The sequence below is a fragment of the Megalops cyprinoides genome, chromosome 12 (assembly GCF_013368585.1).
Source record: "Megalops cyprinoides isolate fMegCyp1 chromosome 12, fMegCyp1.pri, whole genome shotgun sequence".
NCBI lineage: Eukaryota > Metazoa > Chordata > Actinopteri > Elopiformes > Megalopidae > Megalops > Megalops cyprinoides.
In genome coordinates, this window is record NC_050594.1 from 8104952 (window position 1) to 8129491 (window position 24540).

Genomic DNA, 24540 nt, shown 5'->3' on the forward strand with positions numbered 1-24540 from the left:
AGTGACCAGGTGAGAGCAGAGGCTCAGGTGTTTCTGTACTCCTTGCAAAACAATTATTATGTTATCATAGTAACCAAAAAGATCTGTAAATATTAGCAACAGTGAACAGACAGCATCCCCAGAAGGCCCCTTCTCTTACTAAAACCATGACCCCTGGGGTCACAGCTAACTGGCTCTCTTCTGAGCAGCAAACATGCTATTGTTGACTCCGAACATTTGACCACCCCACTGACTTTAAATAACCCCTTACGAGTTCCTGTAAGCTCCTAATCATAGCTAATAGCAGGGGGTCTGAGGCTGAAACCTCAGCACAGCATCATACAGCACTCTTTAATGAACACATCTTCACTTTCACTGCAAGTACAAGTATTCGACATTTTCCAAAATTAACAAAAAAAAAAACTGCTTGTATTGGAAAAAATGTATCACTTGTATTTAATGAAGGACAATTGTTCATTGAGCCCACGGGTTTATCCTCTTGTCTCTTCTAGGTTTCTTATGAGGAAATGTTAAAAGGCCTTATCTTCACTAACTGACTGCTAATTATTAGTTTTCTGAGGAGATTTTACTCTGGAATTTGTTATTTCTGTTCTGTTATTTATTCCAATAAATTAGATGTTATTTCATTATTTCAATTTTGTACTATTGAGTTGCATGTCATATTCTAGGTTCTGTGCTCAGCTCTATCATGATAAAATTTAATATAGCAATTGGTATGACGTAAAATACAAGATATATGATATATAATGTAAATAAAACAGGTTGACTCAGAACATTAAGTAAGTAGGCCCTATCGGTGGAAATAGTGGAATAGCAACACTGTAGTCAAGCCAAGCCTACCTGTATATAGTCCATGTTTGACAATTAAACACAAAACTCATTGTGGTGTGTTTTTCAATCATTTTTAAGGATAATAATTTGTATAGGGCAGTAACTTTTTTGTCTGCCAAATCAGGACCAGAATACTGTATGCTATCCTGTTTTGTTGGCTGCTTCGTTCACCATAGCAAGAAAAATTTATGAAAAAAATGAGACTACGTTTATTAAGACAAGCAGACACTGGTATTTAAGTGAACTCAAGCTTGCAGTTACTTCCTTGAAATTAAAGGTAGTGTGGTGGGGTCTGTCTTGAACTTAGTTTGCAATTCCTGTATTCAAAATAAAGTTCTAAGGATCAGAAAATAGTCAGACAAAGTCAAATGACTTTCAGTAGGGCAAGTCAAATCCTGTTTTAAAGGGAAAAAATGAGGCAAAGTTCATATGATTGCAGGAAAAATATAACAATTTGAAATACCAGTTCTGAATTGCATCTAACAAGCCAAACCACACCAATTTCATCTTAAAATGAATTGCACATAACTCACCAATAAATCTAATACAACTGGTGCTTATGCAGTCATGTTTAATAATCTTTCTTACTTTGGTTCGAAGAGCTGCTTGGCACAATGCCCTTCTGTAATGGACACTGCGTCTTGGCCTGTGGCAACCTTGTCTCAGCTGTAATTTTTGGGAAGTGACGCTATTTAATGAGCTGATAAAGAGGCGAGGCAGGTAGTCTTAGCCAGGGGCTCTATGTTTGCATGATGTTTGCCTTTGAATATTAAAAAACCATTTGGGCACCTATGTCAATATTTGTGCACACTGAGAAGCACTGCACCTAACAAAGAGAGGTTTTAAATCACGTTTGATGATTAATTTGTCCATTTGCCATGCCACGTCTCAAGACACAAGCATTGCTTGCAGCCCCAGATGAACAAAAATGGTTCCGGTTGGGTCTAGCTATAGTCAGACCCTCTATTACGGTCAACTGGGGCAGCAGTGTACCATAGTGGTAAGGAGCAGGGCTTGTGACTGAAAGGTGCTGGTTTGATCCCACGTTGGGGGGCTGCTGCTGTACCCTTGGGCAAGGTACTTAACCCAGAAGTGCCTCAGGAAATATCCAGGTGTATAAATTGATAACATGTAAAAACTGTCGCCTATGTACTGTAAGTCACTCTGGATAAGAGCATCTGCTAAATGCCAGTAATGTAATGTAACCAGTGCAGAGAAAGCGTAAAACAGTGGCATAGTGGTAAGGAGCAGGGCTTGTAACCCAGAGATGCTTGGTTCAGTTTCCAGGTGGGGCACTGCTGGTGTACCCATGAGTAATGTTCTTAACCTTAATATTCAGTAAATACCCAACTGCATAAGTATATGGATGACAGATAAGCTACATGAGTTGCTCTGTATAAGAGCATCCACTAATCAAATGAAAAAATAGTTATCTGCCCTCATTAAGCAATGTTTTTCTGAGCATGTTCAGTGCATCAGAAATTCCTTTTGAGCAAAAACCAATTAGTTGAAATCTCAGGGGCTACTGCTTTTTGCTAACAAAATTAAACTATAAGTTTACTGATACTATTATTAGTTTATTATTATTAAACATAGAACATTATATAAAACATAAGATATAATAACTATATTACTAGTTTATTACTATTATAAAATATAGCGTAAAACTATCCTTACAGATGCTCTTTCAGGTTTCAATCTGCTAGGGCAGCCATTCACCTACTTCCTATTGTTCCATAAGCCTATGTTAGCCTATCCAAGGGGCAGCAGTGCCGGTGCTGCTTTCATTTTTACTGAAAGTGCATTTCTCATGCAGTTCAGAGCAGGCTCCTTGGCCTGCGTTTATTGAGTCTGCTCGCTGTACTGCCACACAGCGAAAAAATAAAAGAATTTGAAAGAACCTGTGTTGTGTGTTATCTGAGAGAGGTGGAAAATGTTTTTTTTTTTTAAATGATTTCCCGAACACTGCACGATCATCTCTGTGTGAAGCTTTTCATAAAACATACTATTTTATATAAGTTCAGCACTCATTTTATTTGGGCAAGGGGAACCAGAAAAAAGTGGCTTCTTAGATGGAAAGGACACCTAAAGGCATGTGTAAATATGACTGTTCCCTGTATGGATTATGTTTTTGCTTCACTTGCTTCTTTAGCTGTCAGTCTATTTACCTGAATATCTATCAATGAAATGCATGAGGAAATGTGTTTTCCCTATCCTATTCATTAACTATATTTGTGGCTTATAAACCCAAGCAATGTGGGCATCACAGACAGATTAATATTCATTCATGCATTTCTGCATGAAGTTGACTACTCTGTTTTTTCTGCTAGCACCACATTTAGGCCACATTTGCATCATTCATCTTTTCTGTGTGCCTCCATTTTGCCACCCTCTATTCCTTTCAAAGTGAAGAGTGACTTTATTTTGTGCATAATCATATTGCAGGTTCTATTCATATTTCGGTCTTATTTTTGCCCTTGGGAACCTTTTGTGTCTGCATGTCTCCTTTTTACCTGGGCCTGGCAATGTGCTGTCTGGTATGCTCTGAGGCATGTGAAAAATGAGGTAAAATAAACTCTCACAGGGAAAAAAACACACACAGCGGGAAGTGTATTTCTTCAGTCTATTGGCAACACGTGTGACCCCCTGTACTATAGCAGATCTTTTTTGACACTGGGAAATGGTGCAACACCTCACTTCACGCATATTCCAGGACATTGTTTGACAGCCTCTAAGCTGTTACACGTCACCAGTGGAGTGGTGTTATCAATTGTTTTCAAGGTGGTGGGTAAAATGTTTGTTATATATGAATGAAGACATTAAAAAAACAACAAATAAAGAAATATTTCACTACCAAATACAAACAACAGGAATTTCAAATTGGAGTGCCAGGCATGCAAACTAACTGTTTGCAGAAAAAAATAAAACATTCATTTCAAGCTCAGTGGGGTGGTCCTTTGGTCCTCAGTGGGGTGGTGGTAACATCTTCATTTCCATTAAATGAAAACCAAAAACAGTCTTACAATTTAATATCAATCATCAAAATACTGCTGAAGTATTTTGTATTTTGTATGTCATTAACGATACAGACGTGGTTTCAGAAGCCTGAGTGTTGTAATGGACCTGGTGAGTAAAAGCTCTAGTAATTACCACCTGGACGTTCTGTTACCTAAAATGACTTGAAACAGAACAAGTCACAGTGTGCGAGATTATGCTTTTACATACAGGAAATGTCACCTGACCTCGGAAGTCTGAGGAATGGCCGTAAGAACAATTTAAATCAAGCAGCTTCCAATAACGAATCCCCAACTCTTGTATCATATCAATGCTGCTAAAATCATATTCACAGCTCTGATACCATGTTAGTAGTGCCAACTGCACTGTCAGAAAAATCTTGAGTACATCTACAAAGATTTGGGTACAAAACCTTACGGTTCTGGCATAAATTTTAAAATAAAATCAGTGACAATCCATGTTTGTCATTTTGTAGGCCAACATATTTACATAAAAAATTATTTTGTTCCGTTCCCCCCCCCCCCTTTTTTTTATGACAGTGTTCCTCCAACTGCATAATGTCTGTTGCAGTAAGCAAGCACTCTGGATTTAATGTGACACTGACCTCAACTGAGTGACGTAGCTGACACTCAAAACTTGAAACTTGGCGTCTACCAGGCCAAGGGTGACTTAATCAGTGCTCTCGGTCGGATCATCAGAACAAATCACGCAGCAGTGCTCCGGGCAGCTCCATGCTGGCATGTCTGGGGAAACTCAGTCCAAGCTGCACGTTACACTACGCTGCACATATTCTATAGTAGATCACTCTGATCACTTTGCTTTTGGTGTTTAGCTACTTACTTAGTGGTCAGTGCCTACAACCATGATTTTTTTTGGGGGGGGGGGTTACACAGCCTCCAGACACTTGAGGCATGAGGTCATGAGCTCGACAAGCTTGAAAAGGAACAAGATTAATGACAGAACTCACACAACGGGCTTAAATGAACAAATTCCCACTGATATTGTACAAATGCTGCAGAAAACGAACCAAAAAACATATATAACTCCCTGTCAGTCATTTAACACAAAGGGCACTGGACCTGACAAGGCTCAAAGTCATGTATAACGACATTTGTTGCTCGCAGTTATTTTGTTGCTTGCCTGCGATTGGGTGGCCCGTTCTGCCATTTCAGAACTCACCATTCTAAGACTTCTTTGGTTTTTTTAACAAGCGCTCCCGCTTTCTGTGCAAAGCGCTGCTGTTTCTGCTACATTTACCACATCTCTTCGCATGTTTGGCTCCGTAGAGTAAGGGCACCCCTCTGTAACGTATACAAATGGGGAGGCGAAGGGAGAGCAGCTGTTGTGGCTGCAGTAACCGTTGTTTCACTTCGCAGGTGATTCACAGTGATAGCCCGTTGCCATGGAGACATTACCCAACTGCTTGGTCGGTAGCGACTGCGATACCTTCGCATCAGCACGGGGAGACACAAACGATCAATGTCCCAGCGTAATATCAGTCACCGCACCCTCCATACGCGATATAAAAAAGAAAAAATTTACAGATTTTTGTTTCTGTTCAGTAATGTTTTTTTCTGTTTAATCAGGGACAGGAATAAATACGATAGGCTCTGTAGATCCAGAAAGAAATGTCTCAGTGAGGTTAGACTGAATTCCCACTCAACTCTCAGTACAGTCTGTTTGCAAAGTCTGTTTGTAGACAAATAATCCTCCTTTTTTTCCACTCAGCTTCCCACATAAGTCCTCTGAAGTCACCCTGATCTGACAGCTGTTCTCACAACACAAGTAACATCGGCTTTGATGGATGCGCATTTCACAGCACGAACACTGCTGCTTTGCCACTGTGATTAAGAAATGACTTCTAAATAACAAGTGCAATTTAAATGAAGCCAAGAAGGGGCTAAAAACTAAAGTATTACTATAGATTGGGTATCGGTTCATAAAATGAGCAGAGCCTATTGTTTTGTACCAATCCAGATATATGTGTACTGTATGAAATTTATGGGGTGTCTTCTTCCCTTGCCCTATTTCATACTTACAGAATACATTCTGTAGGTATACATATATTTAGAAAATCCCTCCAAGCTACTACATCAAAGGGACCAGCTGTAATTGCAAATTTAAATGTATACAAATTTATACAAAATTAATGATACAAAGGAATAATGTCGCTGCACCAGAAAGCAGCACAAAACATAAAATATTGACAAACATCTGTGTACTGACTGAATGATTTATCCTCCATGAATAAATAACTGGTACATATCTGCAGCCCACAGGTCTGACAATTAAGTCAAACAGAAATAATTCTTTTTCATCATGGTTTTACCTTACTGTACAAATAATTGTTTTCAACCTTGCCTATATTTTTCAAATCATACTTAAATCTTGAAGCCATCTCTTCAAAACCTTGTAAACAGTTACTACTTTCTATTAATTCTTACACATTAACATGTGTCCAGTATTCAGAGAAGTTAAAGCAAGTTATTGATTAAGAATTGTGAAAAAGTATTACCTGCTTAAATAAAGTTAATGTCAAGATAACATACAGGTTAGACTGGTTACCTGTGCAAGTATATTGATGCCTAGCCTTTTTTACATAAACAATAACCATAAATGCCATCAGACCAGCAATTAGTAACATCATATTATCTGAAGATACAGCTATGACACTAAAGGCTTCCGGACATGAATTTGCCCAGAAATCATAGATCACAGCTTGAGGCAGCTGACCCAGAATGCCACAGATTTATTTCTGGACACAAATGACAAGATAAGTGGACAGCTTAGGAGCCACATTAAAAGCCTATTTGAGAGAAACAATTACCTGGAATTCAGCATGGAAACCAAGAGGAATTAAAAAGAATGACTAATTGAGATAAAAAAGGGCAGCAACCATTCTCTCCTAATGATTGAATATATGAAACATTAATGTGATAATACAGTAATACTCCCAAAATTCAGAAAACTAAGAAGTGGGCAAAGCTAGGAATCTGCTTAATGTTGATAATTCCAAAAGAAATTTCAGCAGAAAGTGCATTATAAACCCCAAACAAACCAATGAAGAGAATGCTATCTTAAAATTTAAACTTAAATTTGCTTAGCAGATGCTCTTATCCATACAAGCTTGCGTGGCTTAAATTCGTTGTATCCGTTTGTACAGCTGGATATTTACCAAAGCAACTCATGCATAATACCTTGTCCAACGGTACAACAGCGAGAACAAAAATCCCAACCACTTGGTTACACTTCCTACTCCTTCCTACTACACCACACTGCTACCCTGCCCACACTGTATAGCTCAGAGACACTTCCACCCGTGAACAATCAGTTTTGTTCTTAACTGAATTAAATAAAGAGAAAAATCACATTATATGGGGTGATGTTGGCTTACCCTGTGAACTCAATAAGACTTTTATTTTTTTTCTCCAATCATAAAGGTATTCCTATACAGATGCAAACACAGCACCTGGCACTCCAGTCTATGCCCTGAAATACGTTCAAACCTAAAATCATGAATGACAGGAAGAGCCCCTTTTCCCAGATTGCACTGTTGGCTGTAAATAAAGTCATGTATACAGAGCACAATCAAATCACACAAGGACATAAATAACTGACAGGGCGGAAAGTACAAAGGCAAAAAACAGCTCAGACTATCCAACAATCACAAGTCAGCAAATAACACATCTATTCTCTTGTGTACTGGTATGAATAATATCACGAATATTCAAGCGCCAATCTGCTAGATAGTGTGATTAGGTTTAATAGGTTTAACTATATTGTTGATCCCTCATTTAAGTGTCTCTGGGTCTCAACCTGAGGTAAATTAATCGGCAGATGCACTGAGGAAATGTCAGAACCTGACAGTTCTGTGTTCTTCATGGAAGCCTGGATTCAATCAGCTTCACTAAATAGTTTTTTTTTTTTTTTTTTCAGATATAGTCAGTCCAGTTCAGTGATCACCAAAATTGATTTCAATTTTTTATATATTATTAATATTATATATAATAATATATTATTAATTCATAATTATTAATTCTGTTTAACTGAAAAAAAAACTCTATTTATTTGTTAGCCAAAGTTAAGGTCAAATGTTGCTTGATTCCAAGCCAGAGCTTGGAATTGAAAACAGCATGGAGTGGGACATTAAAAGGCACCTGGGTTGTTATCTGGAAAGCTACAAATCTGTGACCTTACTGTTACCATTAACATAGTTATTCCACTGGAGCTTGACATTAATATTGAGCTCTCTATGAGCTCAACATTAATATGAAAAAAGCAGTAGGCATTTTGAAAATTACACTTAGGGAAAGTATTTGCTTGGTTATGCTAAGGCACATACCAACTAGATGCTCTTTACAAGGGAGCTGGATAAAAGCTTTCTATGATCCCTCCAGCCAAACACTTTCCCTGTGTTTTTCTTTTTTGAGACATGTTTGAGATGGTCTTCAAACACATTAACACTAGCAGGCATTTACAGCTTTCCGAAGGGTAGCAGCAGCAGGCACAGTCTGCTCTAACGATCCAACCTGGCACCACAACTGCTGTTGTTCATTCTTACCCTCAACCCTGGTTATTCCAGTCTTTGTTACCTTTACAGTGAACACAGTAAGTACTTACTGCATGAACACCGTGACAATGAAGGAGAAACCGGCCATGACGATGAAGGCCATCCCCGGGAATGTCGCCAGGGTCAAAGGATACATGCCGTTGAATATCGTAGCTGCGACGAGAATGCACAACGCCTCCATTGACGCCATAAAGGAAAACATGGCACCTTGAAATTGAATTTGAAGAGAAAAAAATAGGTTAAGGTTTTCAATATAGATGCTAGGATGTATTGTTATAAACATCCTATATTGCACTGGGGATTGACAGACAATAAATGTACCCTTTCTGCAACAGGGTTGTCCTTGTGAATGACTCCTCATTGGTTGGGGGTAGAAATAGGTTGAGGTACTGACATTTTGAGTGATACAAAACTACTCAGAGGGATCTGAGGAGGCTGTGAATCTGGGTGGGTTTGGTGGGTGTTTCTGAGCGCTATCCCAAACAGTGCCAAAGTTTTCCACTTCAGAGTAAAGAGATTCTCAAACTCCATTAGAATATTAACAACTTATGTGGTATGTTGTCACAGATGATGAATTCTATGGCTGGTAACAGAGAAAACGCATTGACCCGGCTATCCCTGAGCTAACAGCGGTCAGCGTTGGACCACTAATGCTCAATGACATTTCCCCAACAACAGCTCAACAGCCAGCAGCCAGTTTTGATCTCCAAACATTCCATCACCTCTGACCGAGCATGTCAAAGCTCTAAATGCTCTCCTTGCCTGAATTACAATTTTCAATAAAAAACTGTCTTAAATTATACAACATAAGCTATTGAGAACATTAGTTACCTCTATGATACAGATGTGCCCGCTAAAAGGCTCCTTGTGCTATGCTCTTTGTACTTACAGCTGACATAAATGACACTGATAGCTTATTATTCTACTAGATGGTATGGGGCTGTCAAAATGAGCTTGTCCAAGAAGGAACAGTCATGGCTGCTTTTTATTATTCAAACTTGGTTCATCCCAAATACAACAGACCTGGGTATTGTTTCTGATTACATACACCAATATGAATGTATTTATTTGCAGATCTGTGGATGAACATCTTTAATCCATGCTGGAATGACACATGACAGCCCCCCCCAGCAAAAAAGAAAACATTTTGGTAATGTAAATCAACGGTTTTGACTACAGACTGAACTTTGGAGGTGAAATATTATTTTGGGTAAAACGCAACTCGAAACAGAGGTTTTTATCGCAGATATTTTGCAATTACAAGCTTTAACCTTCCTCACGCATAAATTTTCTCAACTCTTTGGCATTCATGCTAACTACCTTAAAATCTCATTTTTTTATTATTTGTTGACATCATCTGGTTGGTATTGTTATATGTGATGGATATTTCTGTAAAGGTTGATTCACAGGTATATGAAATGACGAGAGATGGGGGGGAATCAGAGTCCTACTATATGTGGACCCAATCCCCGTATATTGATTCACAGGCAAAGGGAGATGTTCATTCTCTACAGAAAATGCACTACTGAGTGGATTTTAAAACCATCTTTTCAGGATCAACAATGGACCCAGTCATAGCCGTACAGATATACAAATGAGAGAAGCATTCATGCTGTACCTGAAATGTACCCGTGAGTGGATTTTAAAACCCTCCTTTTTTCTTTATGAACAATGGATCGAATCGTAGCTGTATGGATGTACAGACAGAAAAAGATGTTGATTCTGTGGGGGGAACGTACAAGTTCGCAAATTCTAAAACTCCCCTTGCTCACCTAGGTGGACAGCGGGGCCAATTGTAGCTATGTGGATATACAGATTGGGAGAGACATTGATGGTGTACAGGAAGTGCACTGGATTTTAAAAGGCACCTTGCTCGTTTGGATCAACCACGGCAGAGGACAGGGAACGAATGACGGCCTGCGTTATCCCAGAAGGGGCTCCCACCACAGCCACTGAGGAAAAGAAATCGCATGAAAATCAAACCAACAAGAATGACTAAAAGAGAGAAAAATAGCAAACATTACCGCAATAAAACATTAATACCATGAACAGAAGGCAAAGGGACAAAGCTGGGAATCTGCTTGCCAGAGTTATTAGTAAGGAAAGACATTAATCATATACAGCAACAAGTATAGTCGAGTTCAGCAGCGTTGAAGGGAGGGGAGGCAAGCAGTTATTCCAGCACACCGACGAAAAACGTGTAGACGTACACGCTGTGAGTGTAATTCTCTCAATGGCTGCAAAGAGACAGAGACAGAGTACGCCCTTTTCTAAGAAGTACTTTGAGCTTAACAGCAAGTGCCTGAAATACAGGATTCTGCTCCAGGCTGAGGGGAGAGAAAACACATGACTTATTGATTTCGCATAAACTGAGGCTCCGACCCTCAGCTTCCTAGTGCCCTTAGTTTAAAGGGTCCAGTAAAGATTTGAATCTTTTTATTCCTTCCCCACTTCACCTGCTACTGCACCATGAACATGAACAGTCCACTGATAGCGGGAGATGCAGGAACAGTCCACCAACACCACCATGCAAACCAATGTTGACCAGCAACAGTGTATGGTTTCTATGTTCAAAAGCAGCTCTGAGGATCATGCTTGACTTTCTTCCAGCTCTTGAAAGGGCTTCATCCCATGTTTTGACTGAATAGGAATGACTGCCAAAGTAGTGTACAGGTGCAGGGCCAGTAAATATGATACGACTGCAGGACAAATACAACAATTTGAAATATTGAATACAGTACATATGACATGATATGAACTAAGATACAGGTACCTCATCTGAAAATGAACTGCATTTAAGTCACTGAAGAAACATTTACAATCTTTGCTCACAGATTTATATCTGATAGTTTTTAAGATTTTAGTTCAGTGCAATGGTCCTCTGTAATTTGAAAACTGGTATCACCAGTCATTATTTGGCACATGGTGAGGTGGACTGCATCTACTGAAACACCAAGGCCTCAGATCACATCACAAATTTATTAATTTGTCCTGCCACGTCTCAAAACATGAGCATTGTAGACAGCTAATTTTACACCTTTCTGTTTCTTAATGGAAATGAATGAAGCTTCCGCGCACAGTGGCCTTTTCAAATCTCATTTAATTAGCTGAGCTTTCAGTCACTAGACCTTTGTCCTCAATATATCTAATATGGTCACACATATTCAGAAGGGAGCTAGGGTGCAATGAGTCACAACTTAACCAATATTTACATTTTTTCCATGTCTGACTGTATTAAAAGAAGGAAATTCATTTAAATAACATACATATATAATTTAAACATCTGGCCATTAAACCGCCTAAATTTTGTAACATAATGAAGAAGGTAAAGAATAGCTAACTTTTTTCCATTAAAAGAAGTACAGTTAGAGTATTTCTCTTTGTGAATCTAATATTCTGCTCATGTCTGGTAGAACAAATTGAAAGTGGTGTTTTCTTCAGCTGAGAATAAGCAGAAGGCTATTCATTGCAGGGGGGTTTAATGTCGATGTGTTTAGTTTTACATGACAAGGCCCGGGCACATTAGCATTAGAATGGAGCCGATGACTTCTAGAAGCTGCTACGTCACCCTTCATTAAACTGGATATATAACAGTGGAATACTGATGGTTTGGCTCCTGCAAAAAAAAAAAGAAAAAAAAAACTTCCCTTTATATGCTTTCACTTTCTTGCCATTGATTAGAAAAACAATCTCCACAGCATATTTAATTCCGACTGTCACGTACGTGTATGTGAGCTTGCTGGTAGTCTGCTGCTCCGATGTCACCTCTCACACCCATGATAAGAGTACCAAAAGCTGTGGGTAGTTATGCTGGCGGGTAGTGAGTAATTAAAGAGATTGGTGTAGTTAAGGTGCTGTGCTTAGGCAATGTGGAGGAAAGATATTCTGGCCGGAGGGGGGTGGTTATAGGTGGTCATAATGGATTCACATACATATTCTGGTGCTGTTTGTGTGTTTTGGCATAAGTGTGGAACCATGCCTTCTTCCTCAGTAGATATCTTGAATTTACAAGAATATTTTATACAAAAACCTGAATACCTCCCAGAGTATATCCTTTTTTTAAAACGAATTTGATGTTTCAAACACAATTTGTCAGCTTTCAATAAATGTTCCTCTCTCTCTCTACATTCCCTTTGGAGATCCATAAAGAGGAACATGGTAAGAAGAAAAACCCCACATACATACACAACATGACATAAACTGAGAGACTTGTCCTCTTACCCAGAAACACCATCCACGTGTTCATGGAAAAGGCCAGAAGTACATAGGAAGCCGCTCTCAGCAGGGCACTCATTTTGGCTAAGGTCATCTCTCCAATGCATCGCAGCATCAAGGGGAAGAGCCCCATCAAGGAAAAGCCCTACAAAAATTCATGACATGAAATTGCAGCACAACCAAAGACAGCAAAATCTTTCTCTCAAAATACTGAACATACATTTAAACTTGCACTTCCCTATTTCATTTGCTAGTTTTACTGTCTATAAGTCCATGTTCAGGACAAGTAACATGCACAAAATTATGCCATGAAAACTTGATTGAAGTACATGCAATTCCCATAGCATAATACAGTCATGTAAGGTTACGCAAACCACTTCCACCCCATTTACTGTTTAATGAACAGATGAATAAATACTGATTGTCAGACAGATACATCCCATAAATGAATGCAAAAAAGTGATGCATCGGTTTTTTGTTTTGACAAAAATCTTCGCATGGAAAACTGACATGTGACATTTTATTGACATGGCTGGCTATGTCAGAGAATATCCCGCCAGTGCTGACACTTTTACTCTTAGAACCTATGTTCTCAACTGGACAGTTAACATAGTTGAATCAAAGACGTCTGGGAAGCCACTATGCACTGCATGGGAAACAAGGCCTTATATATATATATATATATATATATATATATATATATATATATATATATATATATACTGATATTTTGGTGTTTTAAATGACTGATACTTGTGCACCGTGTTTTCACGGTTGAGGCTTGCAGCTGCATTTAAAACATGGTTGATCTGGTTGAAGCGCATAATGCGACAACCCTAAAAGATTGGTGGTGCTTTACAAGAGGGGTCAAATTGACCAAACAATGAAATTATGAGAGCCTCAGGTCACAGAGACTCAGTCTCCCTTCATTGCTATGCATACAGGTTTGATTTAATTATCCAGGGAGCTGCGGGGAACCCCTCTGCCCCCCTCCTCTGTATGCACCTGGAGACATAATTGGAATGCATGAACATTGTCCTGAAAAGGTCAGCACACTGTGTTTTATGTTTAATGAACTCATTAAAGCCGGTGGTGTTTAGTAATTCCTAATGAACCCATGTCACCCTAATTATGAGCCGATCCAATCCCCGAGCCGTCCAAAAGGCAAACAGTAAAACCTGAACTCGAGTGTAAAGTTCCCGAGGCTACTCAGGTGTGCTATAATTACGCTTACTCAAAGTAAGCCTGGCTCTGTGTATAAAGTCAAGTTCTTCTGGGCTGATGAAATCACAGATTCTCAGTCCCGTGAAATATCTGAGTAATGGATTGGAAGACGTCTCACTGATCCTGGAGTCTGATAGCTGGGGAGAGCTTTGCATGTTGGTATTCACTGCGAAATTTAAAATAAATAAATGCTACCATATCGAAAATGGCACAGAAACATAAGAAAGTATATATTGACTCCTGACTAATGTATTTGGTGAAATTTAAATAGTAAAATTGTAAATGGAAAAATCAGACACACCATACGGATGCAACAATCTTTTATTTGACGACAAATGGGACCTGTTGTTATAGATGATTCGGTTAAAGGACTTCCGACCTCTCCCATCACAGAACTCTGTGAGGTGGCAGATTGCCTGGAACAGCAGCAGGTGGCAAGCCAACCTTCAAAACTTGCAGGAATATTAGTCCTCTACCTCAACAAACCCTTTGACACTAACAGCAGTTCTGTGCAAATCCCAGTTCCAGGAAACTAACATTATAGTCATTATATCAACTAGCAAGCTGTGACACATTTAAGACTGCTACCACCTTGAAGGGGAGGTTAGCATGAGCATTAGCTTGTTATTGATATCCGGTATGACACAATCTAATATTCAGTATCAAAGATCTTATTCTGATAACTGGAGCACACTTACTGGTGTGTCCTGGAGGATGCCAGTGATGGTCAAGGTAAAGTCATCACCAGCTAACCTACCTGGTTATTAAGCAAATTCTTCACTGTCTCAGTTAACTCATGCAACTCACTATGCTCATCTCAATCACTCATGCCAATTATATGCTGGTTTAAGCATCACAACATGCAATTTGAATCAAGCCAAGATGAATTAAATGCCTATATAAATACATCTGTGCCTCTGGAAATAAATAAACAAATTCAAAATAAATGCATATATTCTGAATTAATCAAACACATCCTGAAATAATTAAAGAAATGCTAAAATAAAAACATAGAAATTAATAAATACTTGAGGTAAGCGCTTTTGTGTGACACTTAAATAACACAGCAAGTGGCAACAACACACACTAGGATAGCAAAGCCACAGGTCAGTGATTTTCTTTGCATTGTTAGGACCCTGTGAACACGTTTTGGAAGAAAACAAATTGGACATATGTGTGTTAAGATATATTTCTGAAAAAATACTAAGGGATGTAATTAAATCTGACCCCTGTTTTCTGGAATAAAATAAATTGTATACAATATTACCCTGTGGTATGCAGCACATTAGTAAGACAAAGTAAAACAGTTGAATTTCTTAAGCAAAAAAAAAAAATCCAAAACAGACATCTTTTCCTGTTATATCAGAGTTATCAGTGTTTGCAGTTCTCTGCCTCTGTGCTCCCAGTGGAATGAACATGCTGTCTGAAAATGGTGCCAGACAAATTAGCACCAAGCCAAGTGCTGTGACATCTATGCCACCATAAATGTGGGAGAATCCCACAAGGAATTTCGCGGCTGTGATACACATCGGCTCGCGATCAGCCAAATCTCCAACGGAGAGCTTCGTCAATATGACAAACTGAAGCTGCACTTTCAGCTCACAAAACACACCAGACAACGCTAAGGCACAGAGACACTGCAGCAAATGCACCCTGAGCCTGTTTTTTTTTCCTTTTTTTCTCCAGCCAATCATTGGTAGTCTTTGTGGGGCTGAATAAGCTCTTTAATTTGGACAGTGCCAAATCAGGCAAACTCCTCACGGGCTACACAACCTTTCACAACACCCTTATCGCGTGATGATGCTGATTTTGTTGCCCGTTGTCACATCCTGAAATTTTAACTGTGTGAAGATCTCTCTGCGTGTCTTTTCAGCATGGCACCACTAACTTCCTGCGTTTGATTCCAGCTGGAGCCACAAGGCTGACACAAGGCTGAGGACAGGAGCCAAACTGGAAAGATTGTACACTGGCAGAGAAAATAAACAGAGACTCCCCATGAACATGCCACAGCTGGGCTCACTCTTATCTCTTATCTCTCTATCATCGCTCTCATGCTTACTTCTCACAAGTCACTGCACTACATGGATATGTTTACTGGTATATTTTTGCATGCCTTCATGAATAGCTGAGATTGAAAGGAAATGTTGCCAGTGACACCAGCTATGCATGCACTGCAGTGGAAGTAGCAGGGCCCCGCAGGACTAAATCTGCCAAAATGAAAAATATATCCGTTAATACATCCATTAATACATGCAGGCACAAACATCTATCTCAAGCCTGGTGGAAACTTTTGGAAGTGTCACAAGGAGGAAAAAAAAGATTTTGCTGGTGGAAATGAAGACAAGACCAGTGATGAAGAACAATGAAGTTGTACTGTACAAAGGCCACAGTACGCTTGACAGGATCAACGACTTATAAAAATGGTGCAATATTTGTATGACCAGAAAAAAACAAACAAAAAAAAAAATGCAAACACTATCACCTGCTTGGTTCTGGACTGTTAAAACCTTGAGGGTAAACTCCTATCATATTTAATCCCAGAAGATTAACAGGTAACCAAGGAGACCTTCGGTTATCATTACCAAACGGTGAAAAGAAATCATGCTAAAAGGGATCACAAAGGGTGAGAATTTCCTCTCTGTAGGAGAATGCAGAATGTACTTAATTGAACAGATGTCTTCAAAGAAAATTTTCCGTGAATGCTCCACACCGCATGATTGAAACTTGTCCTTAGTTTGAGGAAGGACACACACAGGAGCAGCTATGACCTTTTGCTAATGGTTTGGAGAGCCTTAGGGAAGTAAAAGGTTAGTTCCAGAGAATTTCTTTCTGTTGCACTTTTTTTTTCTTTAGATACCACTGTCAAATTTGTTTTCACTGTTGCTGATTGATTATTTTCTTAATCTTGTCCCATTCCTGATGCGGCTGGGTTTGATTGTGTGCTCCAGTGCTCCAGAAAATGTAGCATACAACAGTGAACCCCAGAAGTGAACTATGTTGCACAATGTCCAGACTTCTGCTCTTATTCAAACAGCTATGGCATTTAGTACAGAACTGGCCTTTTGATGCCTGGAAGATATTGAACCACGTAGAATTATTGCATTACATGAATAGGGCTGTCGTGATTCAAATCTCTGTTAAATGGTCTTTGATTCCTTTTCACATTTTCATTAGATCTGAAAAAAAATCCCAGTCCATTTTTGATTTTATAATCTGAAGAATAACACAAAGAAACCCTTCATGTTTTTATTGTTATTGCTTAGCCAAGTAATGTGGGGGGGGGGGGGGGGGGGGGGCATACATTTGGCAATGTAAATGATACCTGACAAACAGGCATCAACAGACAGGAGTGAATCTTGTCTTAGACTCCCCCAAAATACTGCTGTAAGGCTCATCAAATGCAAAATGTTCCCCTGTATTATCAAGACAGCACGCTTTTGAGGTGTGTTATGCCTACAATGCAGAGGTAAGGCTTAATGAAAGTAACAGAGATAAAGATGTGTTTGACCTATGTCTTTGTGTTTTATTTTTCCTTTTGCTTTTCACAAGGGAGGGGGGGGGGTCAAATTATCCACAGTTTTTCTCACTGAGTTAATACTTAACACTGAGTTAAAAGCTTAAGTGTTACGTTCCATGATGTGAATCCCACAGTCCACTGAAGAAGACATGCAAATAATACAGTTTGGCTGGTATTTGTGATCTAGTGGTAGCCTGGTTAGCAACATGCTAGCCTACCGTTCATAACAGCTATGAAGAGGGAATCTTAACTAGACTTCTTTCTTTCAACCACCAGCTATCCCAGTATGTAATTGTCTTTAACAGAAATGTTGCAGTCGTGTTTGACATTCCACACTTGATGAAATCTGTGATGAGTAACACTCACGGCCACAGATTTAAGGTCACTCATATGGTTGAGTGAAGGAAAATGGACTGGAGGAGAGTAGTATTTATTTTTAAACAATTTTCACCAAGATGTAATCACATGCATGCTTTACAGCATAAATTAAAGTGAATACAAAATGAGCCATTATTCAGTATACTAGACCTATTCATATCTAATCTCAAAATGCTGATACTTGTGGCTTTAAGGACAAAAACACGGAGTGGGTAAGCCGAGATGTTTCACAAAGTTGATAAGAAGGACACGCTATGTCTGTACACAGACTGTAGACATATTTGTAGTAAACAGAGTAAAGAAAATAAAGTGTAGTCCTTTTCATGTACTATTCAAATAAATTTTAGAATACAGAAAGCTGTTTTAGCCTTGGGTTAACTGAAACATCTGAACACACATTATGATTGCTATTATGGAGACGGTACACCTTAAGGCATCCGCTATGCAATCACTGAAGGCAAAAGAGACTAGAAGAGAAGCCAGGATGAGCAAGCTGTTCTATATACTTAACCTGAAACATTATCAAACATTATTACTAAGATTAAAATTTAATATGAAAATTTTAACACCAGCATCACTAAAATCAATAATATTTTAAATGGAGAAACTCCTGAAAGACAAGACACATTAAATCCCCAGCCTCTTGGCAATTTGAAAAGGAATTATAACATATATAATATGGAATTGTGCCCAGATTAATAAACTGCATTAAGGCACCCATGTTAATGTTATGAGTTAATCCATTCTGTAACATTTTAATACACCAATTACACACTGTTGAAATAGTTTTAAAAAGTCTCTATATTGTTTTATCTAGTCTTTATGTTGTCAAAACACCACCTAGTCTAAAAGCATTATGGACAAACATTCATAGTTCTCTATCCTCTCTAATTCCATTCTGTGCCTCAGTAAACAAATAACCATTCAGGGCTGCATAGAGGTATAACCTAGCATTATCAAAATTGTAAATCAATGTTAATAGGGGACATTTTAGTATTCTTTTAAACACTCATTCTCACCTTGTTTTTCTATTACAGGGAAAAAAGGTTCAACCTCTCAGCCAATAAATGTGCTTCTGGCCGGGTCTGTTGAAGATCTCATGCAATACTTCAGCGACAGAAATGGCTAGACAGATGAAGATATTCCACATGCTAACCTACACTATGGAAGACAGCAGCACTACACACTCTCAATTTCTGGCTTCCTCTAAAGCTGAGTATTGGTCTGCTGACCTACAAGGCACTGCATAATCTGGACCGCTCCCTACATTACATCACATTACTGACCTCCTGCACTCCGACGGTCCATCATGCCATTTACATTTTACATTCATTTGGTCGAATACTGTATTTGATCAAGAGAGGGACCTCCTCATTGGACACCAACCTCTTCACTGTTTCTAAAACCAATGCAATATATGTCAAATTGAAATGAAATTGAAATGTTTTCTTTCTTCATTTTAACTGCAAGTAGCTAAGTGTAGTTATAAATAATACTGATGTTGCACACTGTCACCACTATGGGGTGCCTTTTATTCCACACTTATTCCACACTTCCACAAGGGTTGGGGAGAGAGATTTTACTTAAGTATTGGGCCAGACTCTTGGTAATAAATGAGACACGTTCTCATTTCTGGTCAACGCTGTGCCAAAAATGCTTCTCCCCTATGAGCCACTTAAGTTCCTGTATTAAAATTCACGCAGTGGCCATGGGAACTCTACTGGGAAGCACTCAAGTGTGGTTTACACGTGCGTATCTCAAGCTTGAATCAGCCAGCCAAGTGATCAAGAGCCATACTTAGCTGAACAGAGAAAATCCACTGCATGTCGAACACACACTCAGTCCCCGGACTCAATCAACATATTTCCTTAACTCTGCCTTAAAAAAATAAATGCAAATTCCAACTGACAAATGTTGACTGAATGCAGGGTTGGTCAGAACAGAATGTTCTGAGGTTCCTTTACAAAATGTAGCATGGTGGTATGGAGCAGGACCTGTAACTGAAAGGTTGCTAGTTCGATTCCCTGGTGGGGCACTGCTGTTGTACCCTTGGGCAAGATACTTAATCCAAAATTTCCTCAGTAAATATCCAGCTATATGTATGGGTAACATGTAAAAAATTGTAGCCTATGTAAGTTGCTCTGGATAAGAGCATCTACTAAATGAGAATAATGTAACATAAATTTGTCCACTTACTAACAACAACATTCTCGTCGAGTTGAAGACACCATACATCTCTGTGGTGAATTCTCGTGGTTCATACATCAGAAAGAGGAGCAGGATAGACTGATCCCCTAGAGAAAAAAAAAGATCACACAAGAATTATTTCTCGATTGCTTCGCGAAGACCGAAGAGGTGACATTTAAACACTTCACAAAAGAAGTTAAAAATAACCACCACGCAAATAACCACAGCATGACTAAGTCAGCCAATACAAGAAATCGAGCTGACATTTTGTAGATGAGAATTAGTTTGATGAGGTCTGTCTAAAGAGACTAATATCATGGCAGCGGGCTGATGTCTGAGTGGCTGTCTGATTAAAATACCATGGTGTGCGCTTCCTTCAGTGAGACTTCTCATGAGATCATATAGAGTACATTAACCTTTACCGTTTTCTTTTTATTTTATTCAGCTTCTTCTCATCCACATGTTTGTTACAGATTTATATGTAAATGTTTTCAAAAACGAATTTATCAGTGGTGACTATAATACAATAAGAACACAAGACAATAGATTTAAATCACAAGCTGTCACAATATCCTCTGAACAGGTACTGCTCACAGGTTTTTGGACATGAACCTTTCAATACCTTACCAGTAGCATACCTTGAAAATTTGCCTGTAAAGATTAATTGATTTTTAAATTTTTACTTAAACTCAAGATCTTCACATATGGTTATTGAAATGAATGACTGCCCACTTCAATGTGAAGTTCTCTGAGACCCATGGAAGGCCTTCTGTAAATGGAGTCCATTATTATTATTATTATTATTATTATTATTATATTCACGACTGTTCACTATGTCAACCTCAACCTTTAGGAATGATATAACTCCAACTCCAGCTCCAACTCTTACCAACACTGCACAGAGTAAATTTTCCCATCACTCACCTACAGCAATGAGGTTGTTCAGGAAAGTGCAGAGGATAAGGAAATGGAGCTTCAGTCTCTCCTGCCCGGGTCTGTCCCTGAACACTGCCCTGAACGACAGCCGGACGTACGACAGGATGGAGGCTTTGAGCTGGGTGTTACCCAACCCTGCGTCTACCTCAGAGGGTGTGGCTGGCAGGCGGCTGCTGACCTGCCCGGGGTCCCGGAGCCACAGAGAGATGTACAGGAGAGCGAGGATGTGGCAGGCACAGAACGCCCCGAACGCCACCACAAACCCAAACCTCTGGAGGAGGACCCCGCTCAGGAGGAAACCGACCATCCCACCAATGAAGATCATGGCCTCGGCGACCGCCATCCGCCGGGTGCGGCTGTTGCTGTCCGTCACGTCGGCCAGGTAGCTGAAGCAGCTGAGGAACACTGACACGTAACCCCCCGAGACGCCCGTCACCGCAGCCGCGGCGACGGACCAGTAAGCGCTTGCACTCTCCACCAGCGTCATGGCGATGAACACGCCGCCTCCCACCAGAGACAGCAGACTCGGTAAGACCATCCCGAACTTGCGTCCGGCCCGGTCCGACCAAGAGCCCAGCAGGATCGCCGGGGGGATGGACACCAAGCTCAGCGTGCCCGCATACATCAGCAGAACGTAGGAAGACTGCCGTTGGATGTCCTCATCCTCCTTGTGATGTTCTGGATTGTTGCAAATGTTCCTACTGGCGTACAGCTCGTTGCACACCTGAAACAATGACAGGAATGTGAATAGGTGTGGCATGATAAACCCTGGATCAATACGCAGCCAAAGAAGTGAGAAAAAGAAAAGTGTTGTCCGCTCAATATGTATGGACAGTATTTATTGGCAATGACTGGTTAACTCTATAATCTCTGTGTGACGATTGACAAATTTTGTACATTATTGCAGTTAAACTGTGGTGTGCTGTCTCTGTTTAGTGATCACGGTGAACTACAAAGACAGTTCTTTCAGCTGCAAAAAAGTCCAAACCTTGGTTAACAAAGGCTGTCAAACTGTCCTTTTTAAATGGTGCTTTGAGATACCTTAATCTTCTAAAGGGAAAGAAATGGTCTCTGAATTGTCTCCATCGTCTTCAGAATCAAAACAAGTGTTTGCAGGGACGAAATAATGAGATCTATGAGATCTTTTGTTGAAACTCTCAGTTGCCCAAAGAACATACAGAGCCCCTGACCAGCTACATATGGCAGACAACTGATATTGGCTTTCAGCCACTGAAACCCTGCCTGTTTTACATTACGGTCTTCAGATCTCACGCAGGGCTGTCTAAACCTATTCAATATACCTCGGCTGTGGGTGATGCTGTGTGACACAAAACCCAAGATCACTGACACACATTAGCATTTCAGCATTAAAAGGTTCCAAATCCGTTAAAGGATATTTTATCAAACTGCTTTTAAAAGAAGAATCTTTTTCAGTTTCTTTGAATGTAAGACAAGGCAATTAAAATTTGAAATCCTTTCATTTTATTTTCAACATTTCATTCATTTCCACAGCCATCCATACATGTTTAGAAAGCTTCTCAGGGCTTGAAATCAAAGGCCTGGATTCAATGAGTATTTGTGCTTAACTCTGACTTATAATTAAGTGCAGGCGTACTTTTATTCTTAGATATAAGTGCAGCAACTTCAATGATCACAAAAAAGAATCAAAAGTAAAACTTGCATTATTGTTGTATCTGAGTTAAAAAGTACACACACAATACACACACACACACACACACACACACATACATATATATATATATATATATACATACACACATATAATATCTCCTACATACGTGTATTAGAGCGTACTTTACAGTTGCCCTGTGCCATTGTACAAGCTCTCCTAATATTCTTAATATGAGCAGAGGTGGAAAATATAACATTTTATTTCACTTTAAATTAAGATTTTTGAACTTTATTTTACCATTTCATTTCGTCCGTTTTTGTTTAACAAAGTATGTCTGATCAGTAGTTTGTTTGTTATATACAGTAACTAATTTTTGTAGAAGTCCGTACAAGCTCCATACTGTTAGGCACCCTAAACACTGCTTATTTACAAAGCCAGATCTTTTATTCAGGGCAGCTTAGCAATGCTTGCGTGACATTTTGACATGACAGATGTTGCCACTTACATGTTGCAAATGGGCTCTTCCCTATTACATCATAAGTGCTCTTTCGTGTTCGGGGTCTGAGAACCGCAAGTCTGTGCTAGTGTACGTCAGCGTGTGGGACCAGTGGAGGCGAGCAGGCTCGGGGCTCGACACTGCGCGCTCACCTTGGTAATAATCAGCTGCTGAGACGCCGGCGTCATAATGAAAGTGCTCGTCATGTAGAAGAAAATAACCGGCTCCACAGTGAACACTGCGCGGAGCCTCTCTCTCCACCCCGACATTTTCCCCCTCGAATCTCGCCGTCACTTTAACTTGCGACACGGCGAACAATGCAACGCGGAACTGAAAACAGGGGGGGAGGTTTCTTTTATATCCGGAAAAAATAAATACTGGGGTCAGTCACATGCTGGTCAGCAACACAATAGTAAAAGTGTGAGTCATGACCCTTGATATCAGAGTGCTTCCTCTCCCTCACAGCTGTAAAAGAAGTTACTTATTAGCTTCCCTTCCTGGTTTTGCGTAGACGCGGCAACAACCTGCTGAAGATTTCAGAGATATTCTAACATGACATTTCTACCACGTAACTCGTTTAACAATGTTTTAAACGCACACACATTATTTGTGTAATTATGCGCTTGTGTAAATTAGGGACTTAAGTTTTTTTCTTTAGAGAAGATCAGTCACAAACTATACTGTATATCCTGAAACCATTTTTAATGAAAATGCATAATCTGTGGCTGGATTCTTGATATAGGCCTGGATTCAGTCAAATCTGCTGAGACATTTTTAGGAAAAATACAATCAAATGTAACAAAAACATTCCTTTGCAAAATCTTAAGCATGGGAACCACTGATTTCAGACACCTCTTCCAGTTTCCTGGATTTTGAGCCCTTATTAGCATAAAGCTCATCCTTGCAAGCATAAGGCTGAGCTCATTTAACAGTTACACATGTTTTTTTTCCCCACAGATTTTACTCTTAAAAATGGTTTCATGAAGATGACAATTTAGTTGTCAAATTACATACACCTGTAACTCCCAGCTAATTAATAAAGCATTTGACATTCTTGGAACTCGTCATTATTTCAGGTCAAAGGTCTTCAAACAATTTCTTTAGATCATCTTCAGTTAGGTTCATGAGGGGAAATCAAGCACTGTCAAAGGGACTGCAACTGAAATCTATTAGAAAAATGGATTTCAATCAAAGCCTAGAAGATGCCTTGTCTGGTTCTGATTGGATGATTGTAACACTACGACAAGAATGTAGGCCTGCACAGAAGTCCAGACTCATGTCTTGTAGAATGCTCATCCTGCAAAAGTGTCAGCACAGGACCTTATTATGACCAGTGGATTGCTGCCCAAGTTCAGATGCCTTTTCAGCTACCAATCATACCTTTTGATGAATACTACCTCAAGCAATTAACCCCTGCTGCCGTGTATGCGCATAGTGAATTGAGATGACAGCTGGAAGCTGATACGTGAGACTAATTTATCTGGAGAGTGGAATTTAAATCATCATTTTATTCTTGTTAAGTTGGAAGATTGATTTGA

At 39.5% G+C, this 24540-nt stretch overlaps 1 protein-coding gene across 1 annotated transcript in view; it reads right to left on the reverse strand.

Moving 5' to 3' along the window:
* Positions 1 to 23271, reverse strand: part of zgc:174356 (uncharacterized protein LOC100137120 homolog) — a 30530-nt gene extending 7259 nt beyond the window's left edge. Inside the window, exons 1-6 of the mRNA XM_036542197.1 lie at positions 23155 to 23271; positions 20862 to 21597; positions 19947 to 20044; positions 12638 to 12776; positions 10285 to 10368; positions 8467 to 8623 (exon numbers count right to left, since the gene is read on the reverse strand). Coding sequence (XP_036398090.1) covers positions 8467 to 8623; positions 10285 to 10368; positions 12638 to 12776; positions 19947 to 20044; positions 20862 to 21597; positions 23155 to 23271 — 1331 coding nt within the window. The remainder of the gene's footprint in view (positions 1 to 8466; positions 8624 to 10284; positions 10369 to 12637; positions 12777 to 19946; positions 20045 to 20861; positions 21598 to 23154) is intronic.
* Between the last annotated feature and the right edge of the window lie 1269 nt (positions 23272 to 24540).